At 38.4% G+C, this 21855-nt stretch overlaps 1 protein-coding gene across 2 annotated transcripts in view; it reads right to left on the minus strand.

Annotated features, from left to right (window-relative positions):
• Positions 1-21855, minus strand: part of astn2 (astrotactin 2) — a 145284-nt gene that overhangs the window by 98936 nt on the left and 24493 nt on the right. For both annotated transcript variants that reach the window (XM_085926468.1, XM_085926469.1), the window contains exons 2-3: positions 17829-18016; positions 1153-1576 (exon numbers count right to left, since the gene is read on the minus strand). In XM_085926468.1, the coding sequence (XP_085782594.1) occupies positions 1153-1576; positions 17829-18016 (612 nt within the window). The remainder of the gene's footprint in view (positions 1-1152; positions 1577-17828; positions 18017-21855) is intronic.

Below are 21855 nucleotides of genomic sequence, written 5' to 3' on the forward strand. Positions count from 1 at the left end.
CAGGCAGATTTCGCAATGTCGATTGCTCTGCAATGTTGTTTGGCGACATTCTGGTGGTTTTCAATTAATTAATATTACATTTTTTTTAAATACCGTTTAAATATCAGGTGCGTCATTGGAAATGATCAAATCTCAATTTCTCTGAAAAATGATTGGGGCAGCTCGGTGGCGCACTGGGTAGCACGTACGCCTCACAGTTAGGAGGGTGCCGGTTCGATTACACCTCCGACCCTCCCTGTGTGGAGTTTGCATGTTCTCCCTGAGCCCACGTGGGTTTCCTCCGGGCTCTCCAGTTTCCTCCCGCATCCTAAAAACATGCTTGGTAGGCCGATTGAGCACTCCAAATTGCCCCGAGGTGTGAGTGTGAGTGCGGATGGATGTTTGGCTCTGTGTGTCCTGCGATTGGCTGGCAACCGGTTCAGTGAGTCCCCCGCCTACTGCCCGATAACCGCTGGGATAGGCTCCAGCATGCCCGACACCCCCGTGGGTACAAAGCGGTACAGAAAATGGATGGATGGATTTTTGTTTGGTAGAGTGCCATTGGATTTTTCTAATGTAAAATACGTGATTTGGCTCAACAAAGGTTAAGAGACACTGAATTACAATGTTCAATGAACCTAACGTTCATGTTTATTTGTGTGGGAGGAAGCTTGAAGAAAACTGACATCAATTCAAACAACTCAACTCAGATCTGTGGCTGTGTTAACCTCCCTGCCACTCTCCTGTCTCGGCCAGTAATATTGTTTTATATCATTGTAAAAATGAATTTGTCTCCCCTTTTTATGATATAACGATACATGGGAAAAGAGTATATAAAGAGAGGAGTTAATGTCGTTTAAGCGTGAGCGATTTTCAATGAGGAGCCGGGGGTAAAACTATGTAACCAAATGTGAGCAGCACATGCTGTGCTCGCAGTAAACGGGGGTGGTCTTGATCAGAGCCAAAGTTACGCATTCAGGCTGGGCCATCTGGGAGCTGGCGCTACTGATGTACAAATCATGCCGAGAAAAAGAGGACAACCACCACTGAGCAGACATTTAAAATTTGAAGAAAATAACATGGTCCTTATTGATCCCTAGAGGGGACATTTAAATGTACATACCTGAAGCATCATCTCATATTGAGCAATGTCTCTTTTACTCATGCACTTACCTCTTTTGTCAAAAGAATGTGTAAGTTCATCCTCCTTGATGTCCGTGTGTCCTCCGTAGCCGATGCCGACTCCGTAGTCGTCCTGAATCGTCCCGTCGCTCACTTTCTTGTGCAACTGGTTGGGAGTGGAGTTCAGCGAGCGTACCACCGGGTCGTCATCGTCGCAGTCATAATCGTCGAGGATGGGCGTCTCTCGGATGGGCACGCCGATGACGGAGCCGCCGTGCTGGTGGGTGCTCCGCGAGCCCCGGTAACTGTCCCGGCCTTGGGGTCCCAGCAGTACCGAGGGGATGTAGTGGATTTCGTGAGTGGCCTCTGTACTGGCACTCTTCTGGGGGACCCTGCGACGCTTGCACCATCGATGGCGGGTGTAGAGGACCAAGGTGAAGAGGAGAATGAGTAGGAGCAGGGCGATGAGGCCTCCCTGAGAAAACGGATAAAAAAACAATAACAAAGAATTCCCAGAATGAATCGGCAGCTTTATTATATAGATGGGATCACATTTTGTATAGTTTAAGTTATTTCAGGATGTTTTACAGTACTGGTATCCACTTCATACTATATCATAAATACACATATCACATATTATTGTGTTGATTCAGCACTTTTCACCAGCTCCTGCTCAAAATCTAATCTATTAATGAGAAATGTGGTGTAGTATCTCATTGGTTTGCAGTGCAGGTGTGCCTTGCAGTCATTGCTAATGCAGATTTGTCCTACGCAGCAGGCTGCCTATATTTATTCAGTCACACACAAAAACACACACGTCGTGGGAGTTTTAGCCTCTTACCCTCTTTTTTTTCCAAGCACCTATTCTAATTATCAAAGAAAATTCCCGCGGAGAACCACATGTCGAAACGCTCCATTCAATGTCTACCATTGCAAAAAAGAAATTGTCTCCCATATATATGTATAATAAAGGAAATACACATTGTCACTTGTTGACAAAGTTAAGTTTTGTGTTTTGTGTTTCGCTTTTATAGTATTACAGTTTAGGATATTAAAAAAATTAGACGTAATATACACCAAACTCGAGTGTCCAAATCTAAAGGTGACATATGTTTGTAATGGGAGAGTAAATGCAGAGTCAGCATTTTGGTGGCACTGGAGAGAATATACAGGACATGCATGGACGAGTGAGTGTGCACGAAGGGAATGTTAAATAAAACCCCACATTGGGAGGTCATTCGTCACAAAATTTAAAATTTAATCTTCATGAGGAAAAACAACACCACCTCCCTTCCCACTTCCAAATCATGCGCATGTGGATGTCCATAAATCACACTACGCCGATAGGGGAGGCGACTCTTGGACGACTGATGGCTCAGACAAACGCGTCCATTAATCTTTTTGTGGATGGCTACTTTGAAGAAAAAGCCGCACAACTCGCTCCAAAGTCACACTTCCATATGTTTTGAAGAGCAACAAGACACAATTATGGAAATGTCGCCACAGCAGCTGCATGCTAATGAAATGTCATAAAAAATGGTCACAGTAAACACTTTTAAAAAAAATACATTTTAAATACATCAAAGTAAAACCGTGTGTTAGTTCCAAAAACTAGAGTGAAAATATGAATTGTGACGAATGGAAGGCTTTAAGTAAGATGCAGCGCTTGCAAGCTACCGACTAATTTTAGCCGTCACTCTGTCTGAGAGCAGATGAGTAATGAGCTTTGGGCTTGCTCATAACTTACTTCAGGCGCAATTTCCTATTCAGCCTTCAATTTATTTATTTTACACCTTTATTCTTCCAAGACTCCTTTGTCAAAGAAAGAATTAAGGACCTACTGGTTTGTTTATCCTGAACTTCCTTCACGCCCCCCACTCCACTCCTGCAGTTTTATAACCACTTGGTAATATGAATTTGGATATACTTGTTTCATACCGTGAATAAACTGAATATTTTAGCTCAATGATAACTTTAAGATATTGGTAACCATCTTTTTTTAAATTGGAGCAGCTTCTTGGCAACCGATTAATACAAAGTGCTTGATGAATTACAATACATTAAATTACACTGAATTATCAGTTGGACTTAATATTATGGATCAAAATCCTTTTTTTTCTTTTTTTAATTAATCAGAGATGACTTTATGTCCATAAATGGTTTTTTTTTCTAGCAGATTAGGTTTTTGAGCTATTATTTAAGTTTGACCTACAAAAAACATGCACAATAATGAATAAATAAATAAAATAAAATAATATTATTTAATAATAATATATTAATATTAATAATAACAATACAAAAATATTTTACAATTGCATTATAATTCATAGAGCTATGATGTTTCAGTAAAAGAAAATCCACCTTTCAATAAACCACACATTCATAAATAATACTACATATACATATTGCTCTATAACATCATATTGTCAAGAAAGCATGACGCCCTTGGGTCAAAAGATACTTATATCATGAACATCATCAATAGCAATATCAACTCATTTCAGGTTTTCGTTATTTTAAGTGTAATCTTGATCTTTATGAGTTTATGTAGAAATGGTTGTCACTGATTGGAAATAATTGCTATTTTGTTGTTTCTTCACATTATGTCATTCTCTATATGCTTCATGTTGGTGGTTGTTGCTAAAGCTTTGTTGGCAACAGCAGTAAGCGATCGATGTGTGTTGATAGAACACCAGAAGAGGAAGCAGCAGGACGGCTACTTGCAAACGCTCTTCTCACACTTTAATTCACACCATGGTACCACATTGCTTTGTTGCAGAAAAGCTACGAGTAAACAAGCGATGGTAGAGCCACAGCAATGGTCACATTGTCATCTTTGTGTTCGAGTAAGCGCATTTCAAATATTCGAGAATATGGTGGTGAATCATTATCAATACAGAACTTGTCCACCTTGTCTACAATTTATCTAGTGTCTCTAATCTATAATACAACACAGTGTGGCACAATTTGGAAAATGAAATAAACTTTCAGAACAAACATTTCTGGAATTGGAATCAATGTTTTATATTATGAAATGCCTGCAATTTGTGTAAAACAGATTTTTCTCGGCTGTTTTGTGACACGATTTTCCAATATAAAAGGGCTGTTACGATAAAAAGAATGTTGACATGTGAAGAATATTCACTCTATTACAAATGGTTCTTAAAGCAGTACTTCTCAATTATTTTCTACCATAAAATTTCAAAATCTTAGTTGATTATTCAAATAATTGATTGAATAATCGATAGAATAACTGATTAAAACTTTTCAGTAGTGACAGCCCGATTAATAGTTATCTGAAATTTGAATCAAGCAGGCAACAATGTATGAGTAAGGCCAACATCGGCACAATGTAAAAAAAAAAAAAAAAGATTAATCAACAGTAACAGTTAATACTGATTATCTTAAGTTAAGCAATTTACTTGATTGTAGAAAACAATTCAATCAAACTTTCAACAGTAAAATAGCTCTAAATCCTCAAATAAGTATATTAATGCTAGCCTATCCTTTCTTAATTGCTTTTTCTTTATTGACCTCTGCTGGAGAAAACTTTGAACTTTTATATGCTTAGCTGTGATATGCCTTCCTGATCCAAATCCTCTTCTATATGCAGCAACGCTCGTCAAACCACAACACATGCTCAGTGGTTTGGTTACCATCTGTGCACAATGGAAACTACCAGCCAGCATCTGCCCTCCTGCTTTAGAGGGAGATTGCACTGGCATCATTACCTCCACCAAGGAGGTTCTGTCTATTTCTTTGTTTTTGTTCTGAGTTCCACTTTTTGAACACATTTTTGTATGTCTGTTTCTATTTTGTCAAGGATAAAGAAAACCCCAATCTTGCTATCCTGCTGATTTGACCCAAGCTTGCTACATTTATGACAGGGCAGGATCAGTATCACTAAACCAGATTGGAGTTCAATGTATAAATATTGATGTGCTCTGTGATTGACTGGTGAGCAATGCAGGATACAGCTTGGCAGTAGCCAGATGGGATATATTCTAGCATTCTACCAACAATAAACAGGATGACGAAAGGATCAAATTTTCTCGAAAATGTTTGGATGAAAAGGATTTCTATTCCTATGGACAGCAATGTAAACAGAATTTGTATGCACTTTGGAACAGCTTTTTGTGCTACAGAATTTCATGGCACTCTAAGTGAGCACGCTGTTGCTTTTTGTTATTGTGTCATAAATGTGACAATGATCCTGCTTGCTACGTGATGTGACGATTTCCTATTTGTACTGTCTACTTGTCTTTTAGCAGTGCAATTGGAACATTCCTTTTCGTAGAATAGAGGTTTCTATAGGCAGTAAATCATCAATATAAAGCACAGTGATGTTTTCGTAGTATCCTGAATGTGCATATGACATGGCCCTGATCTTACACTTACAATGAATCGGTTGGTCGTCGCCATTCTGGGGTTATGGGATAAAGTTCGAATAAGAGAATATGAGTCCTTTCAAATTTCAGTGAAAATGGGTATGACAAAATTTTAGTAGGTACACTGTGTGACAAGTACCTGGCTCAGCACCAAGACTGTCACTCTACAAATTGTCCAACTCTGACCTGTTAAAGCTAAATATGTCATATAGAATATATACACAACCTTCCGTTCTTGTTCAGCTTTAAATGTGTTTCCACAGTATCTCACAGCGGTATGTTGGAGTGACAGGTGCCTCAGCGTCTGCTCTCGTCTCTGTGTCCAACTGGAATGACAAGCCTTGGCTCTCTGGCCGAGTGTTTCCACTCTGCCAAATCACCTTGGGAAAAGCAAGTCTGTCCATCACCTGGACTCAGAATATAGACCATTGTGGAAATGGGTCGTAGCGTCCCCTTTGGCCAGCTTGTTCAGCTATTAAAAAAGCCGAATACAAACCAAAATTGTTTGCTGATGTATTACATCGCCATTTGTGAGGAATTATAATTTTTTTTTTTTATGGAAGTCAAACAATCTATCCTAGAGGGACAAATAGGCTGATCCATGCAAATCGCTGGAGAAATTACACTCAACTAAAAACCAGCGCCTAATCACACAATCTGATTATGGCAGAATAAAAAAAGATAAAAACACGGAATGAAAATCCTTTCCATCTTAACTGCACAGCAACGGTTCAACCTTTCCATTTTGTTCCTGCCACCAAAAGGAACTAATGCACATTTTCATCATCTCTGACTTTCCCCATCTCCCTAAGCCCCTATCAGCCATTACTTCATCTTTCACCGCTCCCTATCGTAAGAGTCCAAAGATGTGAGGTCAGATAATGCCGTCTTGAGACCTCGTCCTTGTGAATTACAACAGGGAATTAGGCCTGATAAGTGTGGCTGTGTCTTTGTGTGTGTGATAGAAGTGAGCAGCAAGGAGTCAATGCCACACAAAATGTCTAAATCAAGGCATCCAGGCTTCTGAGGCCACCATAAAAAAATGGACCAGAAATTTAACAATGCACTGAAAACTTGGTTACAATTAAACCATCTAAGAGACTGGTTTGGTAGGTGGTTCTATTTCAGTTAGTAACCAGGTCAAACCAGCCTGTATGTGTGTGAATGATAGTATCAATGAATTGAGGAACTCGTAAAAGCCATCTATTTTGGGAAAGGCACATATTTGAACAAGGCATGCGGCGACATATTGAGACAGAGCATCCATTAGAGAAAGGGCCATTATTTGAGGAAATACGACATCAAGGTCGTATAACTAAAATTGCCAATGTGTGAAAAACTGATGTTGGAAAACTACAAATTGCCATCAGTATTTCTCTTTTACAGAAATACAATTTTAATGATTGTACTTTTCCATTTAAAAAAAAATCATTAATCCCAATTGCAGGACAACTATCATATTTATTTCCAGTATGCCTTTAAATTAATATAAATTAAGATGAGGAAGAGGGCGGCTTGGTGGAGCACTGGGTACCACGTCCGCCTCACAGTTAGGAGGGCGCGAGTGCGATTCCACCTCCTTGTGTGGAGTTTGCATGTTTTCCCCGCGTCCGCGTGGGTTTTCTCCGGGCACACCTGTTTCCTCCCACGTACCAAAAACATGGTTGGTAGGCCAATTGAGCACTCCAAATTGCCCCGAGGTGTGAGTGCGATCGCGGATGATTGTTTTTCTCTGTGTGCCCTGCGATTGGCTGGCAACCAGTTCAACGTGTCCCCCGCCTACTGCCCGATGACGGCTGGGATAGGCTCCAGCATGCCCGCGACCCCCGTGGGGACAAAGCGGTACAGAAAATGGATGGATGGAAGATGAGGAAGATTAGTTATAGCACAGGATGAGCACTTACAGAGGGTAAGTTGCTGTATGTAGATGGCATTCAAAGTCTTACATAAGAAGCCTTGACATTTTGAAAATGCCTTGCATTTATTTGTTTGCCTATTGTCATGGAGCCTGGTTAAATGTTCATCATAAAATGGCATTCCATGATGTTCTCCATTAGTAATGAAGCAACCATCATTGCCGATTGGCCATGCGGAGTCACATTTAGGTTTACATTTTATTTAAAAAAGGGAACAAATTATGTAAATGCACACGTATACAAATTACTGTTGGACATCTGTCATGTTTAACAGCTTGGCTTTTATATTTGTTTGAGTCTTTCGAGTGTTTTTGAGTGTCCAGAAAAGCGATGTTTAAATCTGATGCAGTATAATTATTATTTGCACGGACAAGGCAACCAGTAACGAATGGTGCCCATCATGTGAAGGCTAAAGAAAAGGAGCCCTTAAACGAAGCTTTGTGGCACACCAAGGTTGTAACATAAAATGGAGTTTGTGTTATGCACTCAGACACAAGTACGAGGTCATCTACTTCAGGGAGTTCTCATATAAGCTCCACTCTCAGTTTAGTTTTGTTGCATACCTGCTGTACATTAACAATAAAGGAATTCTATTCTATTCTGTTTATAAGTGACTGTACCAAAAGCCTTTCACGGGTCTAAATACAAACCTCAAATGACACCCGCTGACAGAAACTAATGACACACACTAATTGTGATGTAGCAGATGACTCTCCTCTGGCAATGATGCAACACCATGCCAGCATTCAGTCGTCCTGAGCTGCTGATAGATGAATCTTGAGTCCCATTGTTGCCATTTCGAGCTAGTTAACAATATTAGTAGGAGTAGTAGTAGTGGTCCTTGTTTGTATATATACATATATCCTGCTATTGACTTTTGACGGTTCCTGGGTGCCAAAGGTTGATCATAACTGCATCAGCATCGTTGGGGTAACAATAATTTGAAGAAAAAAAAACATACATTGTGTGCAGAAAATGATCTCTCATTATTGTAACTGCCGGTGCGCTTGTCGGTGACATTTCACACAAAGCCATGATTAGAAGGGCAAAGTCAATATTTATAGCGGTGTCACAACGGGCCAATGCTCCAGCATGTTGATAACAAGGCAATAAGAAAGCCTGGACAATGAGCCCCTTGGGGTGACTTTGATTGAGAAAAGAAAAGGCCAGCTTTTGTTATTGCAACAATACCAAATCTGGAGGATGAAGAAATACACTCACCTTAAAAGGCGAGAGTGCAATGGCACAAGATTAACAATTTGAGCCCGTGATAGACCTTCTTTGTGATGACTTTGAAAGTGATTTTGAGAATTGCTTCTTGCTTTTTGTTCGTGATCCGCAGCCTACTCTGGGTGAAGCCGCATTGGGCTGACCTTTTAGTATTATTTAAGGCAACTGGCTTCTTATCTTCTCAATGCTTAAATTGGCACGGACAATATAAAGTTGGCAGCTGATCAGATAATGTTTGTGAAGCAGCATTTGGCTCTTTGCCCGGGGATAATTTCTCGAATCACTCAGTAATAGTAAACAATTGTATATTTGCGGTTTATGAGATGGCTCAGCGTTTAACAGGTCTTTAACTGGTCTCCTTACTGTGTAAGGATGATACTGAGTGACTCATTTTCAGAGTGTCCGACGATATTTTTTCATAACCAATTGAAGCAATCAAAGGCAAATCGAGCCAAGCCACGCAAGCAAATTTACATTTCAAGACTGTTGGGAATGAGGTTAATAATAAATTATAATGTTTTTGTTTTGCTACATGCAACTTGTTGACACAGGTCAAAATGAGGCCCTGAACTCAAAATGAAAGCAAACAGATGTTCCCCATTTGGCATTGTCTGCCATTGTTAGCACATCAGGGAGGGGAAAACAACACATTTTTAAATAGATGTTCTTTGCAAATATCTGCCAATTTTTTTTAATCACTACTCTGCAAGGCGTGCTTAAATAAAAGGCACTAATTGAGATGAATTAATAGTGAAGAACAGGATTGAATGAGAGAGATTATGGCCTGGCATATTTTGATAGTTTTTACAACATGCCTTTGCTATCTTCCTCTTCCAATATGCATTCAAACATAATCCTACCAAGTAATGGAGCATATTTCCTCAATGTTTCTTAATCTTGAGTGAGCTGAAAAATATTTTTTATAAAATAAATTTCACTGCACACTGCCAAAAAAAACAACAACCTGAAAAAGTATATTTGATGAAATAATGATCATCTCATTTTAGTATATTCAAACATTTACTTTCTCAGTGTGAAACTCTGTCCTCTTTAATTGGTCACACTGACTAAACTTGCAGGGATTGGAGAAGGACACACTTGGAGATCCTAAATAATAATTTCCAGGCCAATTAAGTGAAACTGAATAATTTAAAACATAATGCACCACAGCAATGTGGTTGGGAGTCACTACTCTAAGAGACAGCGGGACCCAGTTAGCTAGTTGTGTCATTGGCTAAAACATTTTAAAAATAAATTAAAAAATCTTCTTCATTTTCGCATCAACTAAAAATGGGCAGTAACTTTTCATTATTCATACTGATCATGCATGGACGATTAGGAGCACAGTTCTGCATTTGAATTGTTATCAATCAAAATGCATATGCTGAGAAATGCAACTCTGAGAAATGCAACTCTCTCCCTCTCTTTCTGTTTCTCTCTCTGATTAATTGCAGTGTGGGTTGTAAACAAATAATACAAACAATTTTGTGTTATGCAGCGACGGAATCTTTCTTGTGGTCGCTTCAGATTGTTGCACAAGGCTGATGTTGCAGTCTGGCTTTGTTCTTGTATTTTCACAACACAATAGTCCTTATACAATAAATTATAAAATACAACTAATGTTTCTTCATATTCTGCAGATGGAGTGAATAAACACCTCCGGACACAATTTGTAGGAACACATAATGTAATGTTAATATATTTCACAATCACATCTTCCCAGAGACCATATTGCTTACTGAAATAATTGTTTTGTTTTCATATCCCTATTGTAGCAATTAAGGGCACATAAACTCATGACTGAAAACAGAGACGAAATCTGATGCACGTGTGTTGCTAAAAGGACATGAGGCCAACAGGCAATACAATTATCATGACTAAACATTGCAACTATGCATGGGGAGTACATTTTCACAAGTTGTTATGGAAATGTGCTAAATAGCTTTCTACCACATTGAGAAATTATGCTTTAATAGTAATTTAAACGCAATATGTATACAATCAACTGTTGAATGAAGCAATGCACAGAGTATTATGACCAAACTACAAGAATAAAGATGTAATGCCAAAATGTCAGCATAATAATGAAAAGAAAAATATGTGTGATCTTTGTGAAATCTGATATGTGAAATCTACTTGTTAAAAGTATTTACATGTCACGTTCATTCAGTGCTATTTTGCAATACTGTACTTGTACTTATATCATCAATGATCAACAAATGTAAATATGAAAATATTTTATCTCCACACTGAAGACAAAATTAAAATAGACATAGGAATTTAGCTGTATCCCACAGTCAGGAGCACACTAGATTTAATGATTTTTAGTCGTACCTAAAAAGACAACAGTTTTCTATGAAGATGAAATGTTGGGAAAAGTTAAATGATTATAAGGTAACATTTTTTAAGATGGTGTGTGAAATTTTAAACTTACTTGTTAAAATTAGAACTTTGCTCTCTATCTGTATGTTTCATTATGAAGTGTCTGAATTTTTTTTTCCTTGTCAAATTATGATTTTATTGTAATTTGTAAAAGTGTTTCCTTTTTTCAGAAAGTCTGAAAAGGAAAAACCATTGTGATGAAATTGACAATTCTGAATGTGTGATTATAATTGATTTGCTGTTGCTTCTGCTATTTGAAACCTTTATTCACCTTGTCATTTTTAAACAACTATGTGTACAAAACATTTCCACTCAGGAAATTTAAGTAAAAACCAGTGGCCTTTTTAAACAACTTTTTGAATTATTCTGTCTTGCATTGTGGAAAGTTGGCTTACAGAGATCCAGTGTGCAACTACAATAGAAATGGAGTGTGAAGGCAAAGAAATTGAATAAATGCTACAGAACAAAGTTAAAAGTTAGAAAGGGTTGAATCGGTCAAATAATATCGGAATTAGAAGGGAAAAACAACAATTTGTAAAATCTTTCGTGAATATTAAAGTTGACAAAAAGGACAAAAATAGAAAGAAGAAAAATATGGTGTAGAATAACACAAGTGTACATAATAACCCCTTCACACAAAATATTGGAAGGATGCAGTTTCACAGAAAACCAAACAGAAAATGGGTCAGGTATTAAATGAATGTTATTGCTGCAGCATCAGCTGTCCCTGAGGACTATAAAAGCTTATCCCACATTTTTTAACCCCAAAGTCCCAATAGTGTGTGCAAGATTTTTTTTAAGAATGGCTGAGCAGTCTCTTCACAAAGATGGCGTTGAAACTTTTTATCAATAGTGTTCTTGTGAGATGCTGAATCAAAATGTTATGGCCTGATTGTTTTATTTATTATTTAGTGCATCAATATCTACTGTACAATATCTATACACTGTTGCTTTGAGTCACTCTTTGAGTTTGTGAAGGAAAACATTCATCCATAAGTGATGATTTTGCAGCTCCCCACCCGTGCTTGTTTATAAGTCTATAGTCCACATTTGTGGGTGGGGTATTTTTAAGAAGCACTAAGGTGGAACCCATATGTTATTTTTTATTATTTATTTATTTTTTTTCCTTTTCGTCATATTAAATGCACCGGTAAACAGCAAAAATTTCTCTGGAGGGCATCATGTAAAAAAAAAAAAAATCATTTATATATATATATATATTTTTTTTTTTTACATGATGCCCTCCAGAGAAATTTGAGCTGTTTATCAGTACGTTTAACATAACAAAAAGGAAAAAAATCAAACAGCTATACAACTTGCGCTACACATTCTTTATGATGAGTCATTGAAACGCTTGGATGTTAAAACAATCTAATAGGTTTAGAGTCAGTAAACACAGTGGAAGAAATTCAAGGACTCTGTTACCACTTAATATATCCTTCATTTTCAGAGTATTAACATGAATAAAGTACAATGCAGTAGTCAATGCAAAATGCACATCTCGCCAGTATGTGCCAAGTTGCTTTTGACTCTGCAATGTTCAGTTGGTCTTGCTGGGGGTAAAGCTTCTTTCTGTCTCTCTATCCCGACCCCAACGGGAACCGAGCTACTGCGACAGCGGCATGGTCCTTGAACCCATATCAGTGCACCATGTGACAAGTCCCGTCTTAACTCGGGAATTGAAACAGCTGCGAATGGGAAAATGTGGGACGCGTGCCAGCGAGCATGTGAAGCATGCAGTTCCATCTCGCCCGCCCTCGTTTTCATGACAATTATCAGAAGAACCAAAATAAGACTACGTGAAGAAAATCTTGACTGATGCACATGGTGTCATTCAGCGTGAGGTGAACAATGCTCTGCAACAAGACAAGTGCCCTCCTTGTGGATTAATGAATGAAATTAGGCTCTCACTGCTGCCCCAAGTGTACTATTGTCCTCATATGAATGCTCAGTGGGAGGGAAAATACCTGCACTGTAAAATGACACAGCTGCCGCATGGAAAGCCTGCCTCGTTATCATATAAATATTCCAAACAAAGCCAAATTCCTATTCAATTTGAAGGTTATGCCCATAAAACCAAAATTAACAGCAAGTCTCACAACACAACAACACATTTCACAAATATGGCAGATATTTCCGACATGCTGTTAAACATGCTACGGAGTGCTGTGATTTGAAAGCTAGACATGTTGCTAGACATTAAAAAGCTGCAGATTTTTTGCGACAGTTTAAGGAATCTTACTAATTTCTGAGATGAAAAACATATGGAACACATGAACATGAAAGCACGATGATGACGCAGATGGCTATCGAGAATCTGAAATGAGAGGACAAATTGTCTCTTCCAAAAGAGTCACTGTGACTTCTAATAGGAACCCAAGGAGAAGGTGTTTGTTCCTGCAATGAGGCACATTTGGTGTCCCAGTAGATGAGAGGCTCACTTTAATGTCACACATTGTAGTGAAGAAAGGAGAGCACATTAAATGCTGCTTTGCATTACAAGCGCGAAAAGGATCCGAGATGTACTTTTATCACTTTATCACATTCAAGAACTTGACAAAGAGGAAGACAATTTAAAGTAATAGGAGGAACGCTTTTTAGAAGAAATTTCTCGAATAAATGATTTTTTTTCCCATATAGGTTAGGGACCTTAAATTAAATTACAGAGCGGTCCGGTTTCTAAGTTTTTTTCACATGGCAAAGTTCCAAACTCAAGTGCCAATCAAAATGACCCTTTTTTTTCGTTTCATTTTCACAACTAAGGAGCAATACTTTATTTAGGTACGAACCAATTTAAGTTGGTACCGATTCAATTGTATATTAGGACAGCATTAGGATAAAACAAACTGTTCCCAGTCTCTTTCATGACTGGTTGAACGATTCGGAAAGCAACTAGGCACATCTGCCAGGACGTTGTGACATATCGGCAGCAATAATCACAAGTGGACTTAACCATGACCGCTGTGAGTGTTGACGAGAAATTGTCAAGAGTTAGGCTAGCTAAGTGAAGGTGACTGCGTTTGGGGCCATCACTCAAGCAAAAAGCCTTCTCTGCAAGCGGATGATTAAACCCAATAGCAATTTAACAAGCACGAGTGAGATTGATGGCATAAACAATAGCACGTCATCGTCACGGAGCCTTTACAAGAGCCGCAAAAACTTTAATCGTAACTCATATAACGCTACTTAGGCAGTATAAATAATGACCCCGCTGGGCCATTTAAAGTAAGCGAGCAGTAGTTGCTATGCATATGACAACCACAACATAATCACTGATTGATTGCCCAGTCATGACAATTGTACTGACGTGAAGGTCAAATGGAATTTATTTATGGAGAAAAATAAACAACACCGTAGGAACTAATATCTCTAAATATTCTGAACTCTAGTTGTATTAAGCAGAAGGATATTGCCAATGTAGTTCCCAATGCATGACTCTAAGTCAATTTTCAATTTGTTCAATTGACATAATTCTCTCTATCACCCAACAATATATGCAATGCGTAAATATTGTGTCTTATATTTTTCTAATCTTATCGTATGTATTATATTGAAATAAAATATGACAAATAAACACAATGATCTCCATGGGTTGATCAGAGGTATGAACACAAGTAAACCCGGGTAAGAACAAATTGCGTGTTACTTTTCAATCTTCTATTTCTGCACCATCTGGGCACTGCTGCATTGTTTGGAGAAAAGCAACGGAAGGGTGAAATGTGGTCAAACTTACATAGGTCCACAGTTTTGTTATTTTTGAAAGGTTTTAATTGATCGAAAAGTTAATCTTCAATAGCCAAAAGTTGGCAAAACATGAGTTGCCAATCCGCCACTACAAAACCTCAGCTCACTTACAAAAGAATTACCTGCTTTACATTTTTTATTTGTAGCTTTTGTAATTCTTTGTGACATTTATTCCAACTGAACTGTTGCTCTCTTGCCGCATATTAATCTTTTGATGACAAACCCAAATGTTTTCAAAATACAGCAAAAATAAAAGAACAGTGGCTTTTCTGATCCAGTTTGGCGAGAAGTGAAGCAACGTAGCAGCAGCAGCAGGAGCAGCAAACTTTTTAATCTGACTAAGATATTAAAGAAGAAAACATTCATTATTTGTCAAAGCTTAAAGCTTAATAGCATATTGAGCCACTGACTTGATCCACTTAACCCGGTGCCTGAAAATTAAAGCTTCCCTTGAACAAGAGGCACATTAATGTGCTATATTAGAACAATAAGGGCAAATCACATGTCCAGTAATTCTTCATGTAGACGCTTTAGTGTCAGACTCAAGGAAGAGGCCAGTGTGCACTTTTAATTAAACATATGGTGCAATAAACTGCGTGTGTACAGAGGTGACTGAAACAATTAAAACTGGGGGCAATTAAAAAAAGTAGCACGCCGAACATTCATCTCTTCAGTTCGCTGATTCCAGTTTTCCACTTCCTGGATGACCGGATGGCCATACATCACCCGTGACTGTTTAATTATAAGAAGGCCATTTCAGCCGTGTTGGACGCGCTTGGCTGAGAATAGTTTCTCATTCTCACATACTGTGCACGCTCAGGAGTAAAACACGATGCGTTGCCTAGTTCCGGCTGGAGCAAATGAGAGAGGATGATTTAAAAACGGGTACCATTGTGAGTGTTGCTTTTGTTCAGGGTTGGCTGATGTAAAACACATACCGTATTTTCCGGACTATAAGGCGCACCGGACGAAAGGCGCACCTTCAATGAATGGCCCATTTTAAAACGGTGTCCTTATATAAGGCACACCGGACTATAAGGCGCACCATTAATGCATCATGTCAGATTTTTAATCCAAATCTAACCATTCTCCATTTTATCTTTTTTATTTCAACTTCAGATGCAACAAATTACTTTATAATCACAAAATAATGATCCATAGTCTTTTTGATTCATGATTCATAGTCTTCAGCGGGCCACTGATGATTGATTTCATGACACAATGCTTCAGTTTAAATTTAGGAATTTGGTCCCTATATAAGGCGTATCGGACTATAAGGTGCACTGACGACTTTTGAGATAATTTTAGGTTTTTAGGTGCACCTTATAGTCCGGAAAATACGGTAGTTAGCCTTGTTTGCTTAAGCTAAATTTATATAATTTTTAGGTTCTGACAATGATTCCTCTGACTAAAATGTGGATGCTGGGAATGTCGAGGCATGTTTGCATCCACGCTACAAAAAGAAAATATGAAATCAATATTGTTAATTTCATTCAGAAATCACTTGTCCGTTTGTTCCCAGCGGCCATGGCAGACACATTTCAAGCTGTGGAAGAAGAAAAATACTGGGGTTCTCGTCCAAACAAACGTACATGACCAATTTCTCCACTAAATAGGCATTTATACTGGCAATGATTATTATATCATTCTTTTTCACCAGGCTATGACAATCAAAAAACATATTGGTTCCAGTTTTTAAACAATTCTAGGAATATCACTTCAGATTCACAAGGCTATGACATGCACGAGAATTGGCAATGTTCAGCTTTGTTCACACATGTGTTTTTCCCTCCAAAAACTTTCAGAGCAGTAGAAGTCCTCAAATATCCTTGGCCAAAGAAAACAGACAAATATGTTTTTATCAAGTGCCGTTTCAAAATCTAAATAGTAAAAATAAATGAAGAAAAAAGAATAGAAGAGACATTTGTGGGAAGTAGCACTCAAATGAGGTTACCAAGGGCGAGGGATGAAATTGTTGGTGCTGAAATACAGCATGGCAAGTGGCGAAATACATTAGTTACCAACAACAAACTAGAAGTTGGTCAGTTTGACTTGGGTCAAAACTTATAAAAGGTCATTCCCGTGAAAACAAGATCGTGTTACAAACAGACAATACTTTGGAAAGTTGGTTCTACCAAAAAAGGTTTATTCAATATCCTGAACAAAAAAAATCTTGTTATTCAGTGTTGGCATTGAGGAAATACGACTTTGTAATTCAAAGTCTTGGCCTCCTAAGAAGACATTATAAAAAGGAAGGCTATTCCAGAGTGACACAATTCCAATGTAGGAATAAGGGCTGAAAGCCATTAAAGAATCACATTGAGGCAGACGCAATGGTAAAGTGTGGCTGTTTGGCCAAGCAGCCCGAAGGTGTCCTCTGGCTATTTGAGTGAACATCATTATGTCTGCTACTGTCAGTTCAGGGCCAGACTGCAGTGTGAGGACTCTATTCTTTGAGGCAGTCAACTGTCAGTCCAGCAATCTTTCCCCTCAACTCTCTTCCTTTCACTCCCACCTTCCTCCTGTTCCTCACACTTTTGTCCCGCCTCCCACATGTCACACTACAGGGCCAGCCTGAACATTGAGCAAAGTGACAACATAGTGTGCCATCAGGTAGCAGGTTGTGACAATTTGATTTGTGTGCGAGTTGACATCCTGGTGATTGGTGACTAAGAAAAAAATATATTTAATTTGGAAAGCACTGATCAGCATTTTTGCCTCTTTCCCAACATGTTCCACAAACCAAAACAATAATTAAATCATAATTATTTATAATTAATCTGACTGATCAACATAATCATTGGCATTTAAATCGAGTATTTTAATAATAATTACTTCCAGCCCTAAATCCATCTTTAGGGAATTCACTTGAAGCACCAGACTCAATACCTGTTATATTGACAACTCAAATATCCATATGAGAAATGTTAACATGTTCTGTAGTAGTAGATGACTTTGAGTCTTTCTACTGATTCAATATTGTGTCTACGTCCTGGTCATTTCTTTTCTTCCCCTCAGAAGGATTGAGGAACTACAGTAAAGTTATTGGTACCTTTTTCCTACTTACCATAACTGAGATGTGCAGCAGATGCATGTGTTCATGCATGATGTGCACTGGCTCCCGCGCCGAGGCCTGCGTGGTCTGGGCCACCGCCTCCGATTCCATCATGGACACGTGGAAATAAAGTGTCCCGTTCTCCAGCCACTGCTGCTTCCAGTGAACCTTGGAAATGTCTTCCCCCCTCCCCGACATCTCTGAGAACATAACAAAAAACATGAAAAGACATTTAGAAATTGACATTCATCTAGTCTCAGAGGCACACAAGGGTAGTTTGCTGATGTGGCGTGGGCTTTTCTTGTACTATGTTCTAACTCAGAACATTGTCAACGTCAGCTGAAGAACCTATGAATAAGCTGATTTGAACTGTCATAACGCTGGTTCAGGATATATATATATATATATATATATATATATATATATATATATATATATATATATATATATATATATATATATATATATATATATATATATATATATATATATATATATATATATATATATATAGCCCAAATAGTATATATAGTCAAGCCCAAAATTATTCATTCCCCTAGGGTAGAATATTTTTGGGCTTGACTGTTGGCCTATCTGAGTTGCAAATAGACTAGATAGAGTTATGCCCAAAATTATTCATACCCTTGAGGCATGAATAATTTTGGGCTTGACCGTATATATAAAATGGAGAAATCATACTTCTCTTCATATCACACCTGATGTTGCTGTCATTGGGGTGAAGAATATCCCCTAATGGGAAGACAATCGCCATATCAAGCTCAATTAATTGCCTGTCTGCAGCAGTTGCAGGCGTGTCATCTCTGCAGCAGTGTTGCTGTCTTATCTGAAGTAATCACTGTGCAATTAAAGTCGATATAAAAAAAGCACTAGCTTTGGTCGGGGGTCTGCAAATTATGAAGACCCCAGTAAAGAACTGGAACCTTTTAATGTGGAAATCAAGAGATACTTGTGGATGTCACTGCCAAAGCAGTACTAGGGCATGTGTCTGGTTTGAAAAAGAATATTGATCAATAAAGGAAGTGTCCATGGAAAGAAATGGATTTTGTCTTGATAAGGAGTGAACATTGACATAAGCATTGATACTCAAGATCAAAGTCAAATGTCACTTTTACCTTGACGCTTTGACCTGTGGATGCCGAACAATGTACATATAACGTTGAATTTAACACAGTGCGCTTTCATGCATGCCCCTCTCTGTAGCACATTATGTGGGTTTTCTCATTTTTTTCACTTCAGCCAGGTAATAATAAACCATTGAATCATTTGTCATGCAGTCAGAACCATGGCAAAGGCAAGATCACTTGCTAATCTCACGATTTCTGAAAGGGCAAGGAGGTAAAGGAGTAGCAGTAAGCAGGGCCTCAGGGTGGGGGACGCACGATGAGGCAGTGCGCGATGCGGTATTTTGTCATGCAAGTGACAAGGGAACAGACATCTGTGACATCCATCAGCGGGGCAGGTGGCAAATGACAAATGTTGCTGAATGCGGCCGGTTATTAACCTACTGACTCTCGGCTATAGCATCCGGGGAGACTAAGCCGAGCTCTGCCTTGAGGCGTGTCAAGTAGGGTGCACGGTGGGAGTCGGTCATGTCAGAAAATGACCAAGCCTATCTTTAACAATCAAAAAGTCAATTGTGTGGATTAATGGCGTCTTGAAGCAAGTGAAGCAAAAAAATGGCTGCATCTTCTCAGTCCCAACACTGAAATGAAAATATGAGATCTGTATTATTTCTAAAAACCAATAAACAGTAGCAACAGTTATAAAATGTGGGTTTTTTTTCTCAAGAGTAATTTTAATTCTTTGAAGCATGTTTACTAAACAACTTTGCAACACTGGTTGTGCATAACAGCAATACATGCACGAAAGTGTGGCGTTCAATTTCCAGAGTCAACTTAATAAATACACAAAACATTGTCTTTTCCGAGGCAGAAACTTTCCACATCCATTCCAAAACCTCCTTTCCTGGAGCAACACAGAGGAGCAACATGAAAAAAATAAATGGAAAATATCGGCTTTTACAGGCCGTGTAAATCGGGTTTGTGATACTACCTCCTTCTTCCTTGGGTAGATTTTATACTCTTTCGTCTCTCAATTATACAGAATAGCGTCACCTGAAAAGTAGTTGGAAAATGTTGACATTCACAGGGACTTTAAAATGCGCTTCTGGTGGTGTCTTAATCGGTGAACGGTATTTGGGTCAAGTCCAGCTTGCTTGTTCAACCTTATTTTTTAATTGGCTAATTGAAAACCTATAGTACGTCCAAAACTAGAGAAGTTGGATTTCTAGCCTCAAATAAAAACAATATTTAAAACCAATATGGATTTCCTGGATGGTTACTTTAGAAATAAATCCCCTTTTATTTCATGTAATGCTTAGAAGTTGCACTTTCTACCACTGTAATAAACCTGCTAGACCCTCCCAGCTTATGCTGACTACAGCATATGATAAAAATTTGTGGCCTGTGAAGATCTTAAAACCCGAAACCCCCATCGGCAGAGCTACTTTTTTTCTGCTACGTTCAATTGGCGGGACTGACAACACACCGATCGGTCTTTCGCCCACCCCACATTAAATTAAGCACTTTATGCCAGTCAGATGTACCCATGTCTAATAACTTTAACACTCTTGTCAAATCTGCTGCAGAATATTGCTCGGCCAGCTTTTAAGAACTTGTCACTTTGATCCAAATTAAAAATAATTTGCTTATAAAAAAAAAGGTACGTTTTGTGAGAGATTGGAATGTGCCAAATGCAGCGAGCCTAATTCAGTAAGCCTAATTTCTCGCTGTGTATTATGTAGGTTTATACATGAAGTTGGCAGGAGAGCTGTGGTGCTATTTTGAGGGTGTCCTTGTATTTCTGAGCCCTGTCACTAGGCTCTGAGCTAGACATCACTGGGATGAAAGGTCCGTGTGGCCTCTAGCCCTGCTTGCAATTCATTAGCAGATCATTATTAAGGTGTATATGTGCATTGCTGGGTGTGCGTGTGTAAAACAGATCAAGTCCAAGGACAAGCCACAGGAATACATTAGTGAACCTTTCTCAGACTACTTGGTCGGTGTGTCAGTCATTGATAATTCATGGATTGTCAGTAAAGGAAATCATCTGAGCAGAATGGTGGATCAGCAGGCATGTCAAAAAAGTCAGGAGATCTGGATTAGAATCTCAAGGACCCCATGTTTGTGGAGAAAAGTCACAGACTGATACAAATCCACTGAAAATATATGTCATGGAAATTTTGCAGGTGTCAGTAGAAATTTACTGAAGTGGATCTGGAACTTGTACTAATGGGCAGGCTACTTTAAAGAGGCATGTTGAAGAAAATGGGTTCCAAAAAGTCCCGCCGAGCAACAAAAACAGATATGCTCACACCTTATTGATTTAAATATATAAGCATACAATTATATTCACACATTAAATTAGTAAAAAAAAAAAATTAAGCATATCATTACTACACCTACACACCAAATCAATCAAGAAGACATACCTAGACATGTTTTGATATGTGATCGACTAAGTGGTAAAGAGAAATGGTTTTATAATAACTTCATAATCTGATATGTATTTTCGTGCAATTTGAAATAACAAATGTTTTTTTGTATTTTCCGTGAATAGCTTGATAACCCGTTAAACTGTTCAATTCATGCCTGATGTTTTTCTAAATTACGGACACTGCCAAGGGCATCTAAGAATGCTGAATGCTTGATTATATCTTATGTTTTGCTAAATGATTGATGTGATGCTTCCAAGGCTGAAAGACTGGAAGCAGGTGGATGGATAAAAACAGCCCCCACTAGGTCAATGCTTCTTTGGAGCTGGTTTATTCGAGCAACTGAGTGCTAATCAGCGTTGTTGTCCAGCGATTGTGCTTATTTTTCACCAAACACGGAGGTGAGCCCCCATTGATCAAATAAAAACAAATTATCCATCCATTTTCTGAACCGCTTTGTCCCCACGGGGGTCGCGGGCAAAAGAAATTATTTCAAATGTAAATCACAGCACCATTATGATCACT

This window comes from Syngnathus leptorhynchus, chromosome 12 (genome assembly GCF_054491065.1).
Source record: "Syngnathus leptorhynchus isolate UIUO chromosome 12, UIUO_Slep, whole genome shotgun sequence".
NCBI lineage: Eukaryota > Metazoa > Chordata > Actinopteri > Syngnathiformes > Syngnathidae > Syngnathus > Syngnathus leptorhynchus.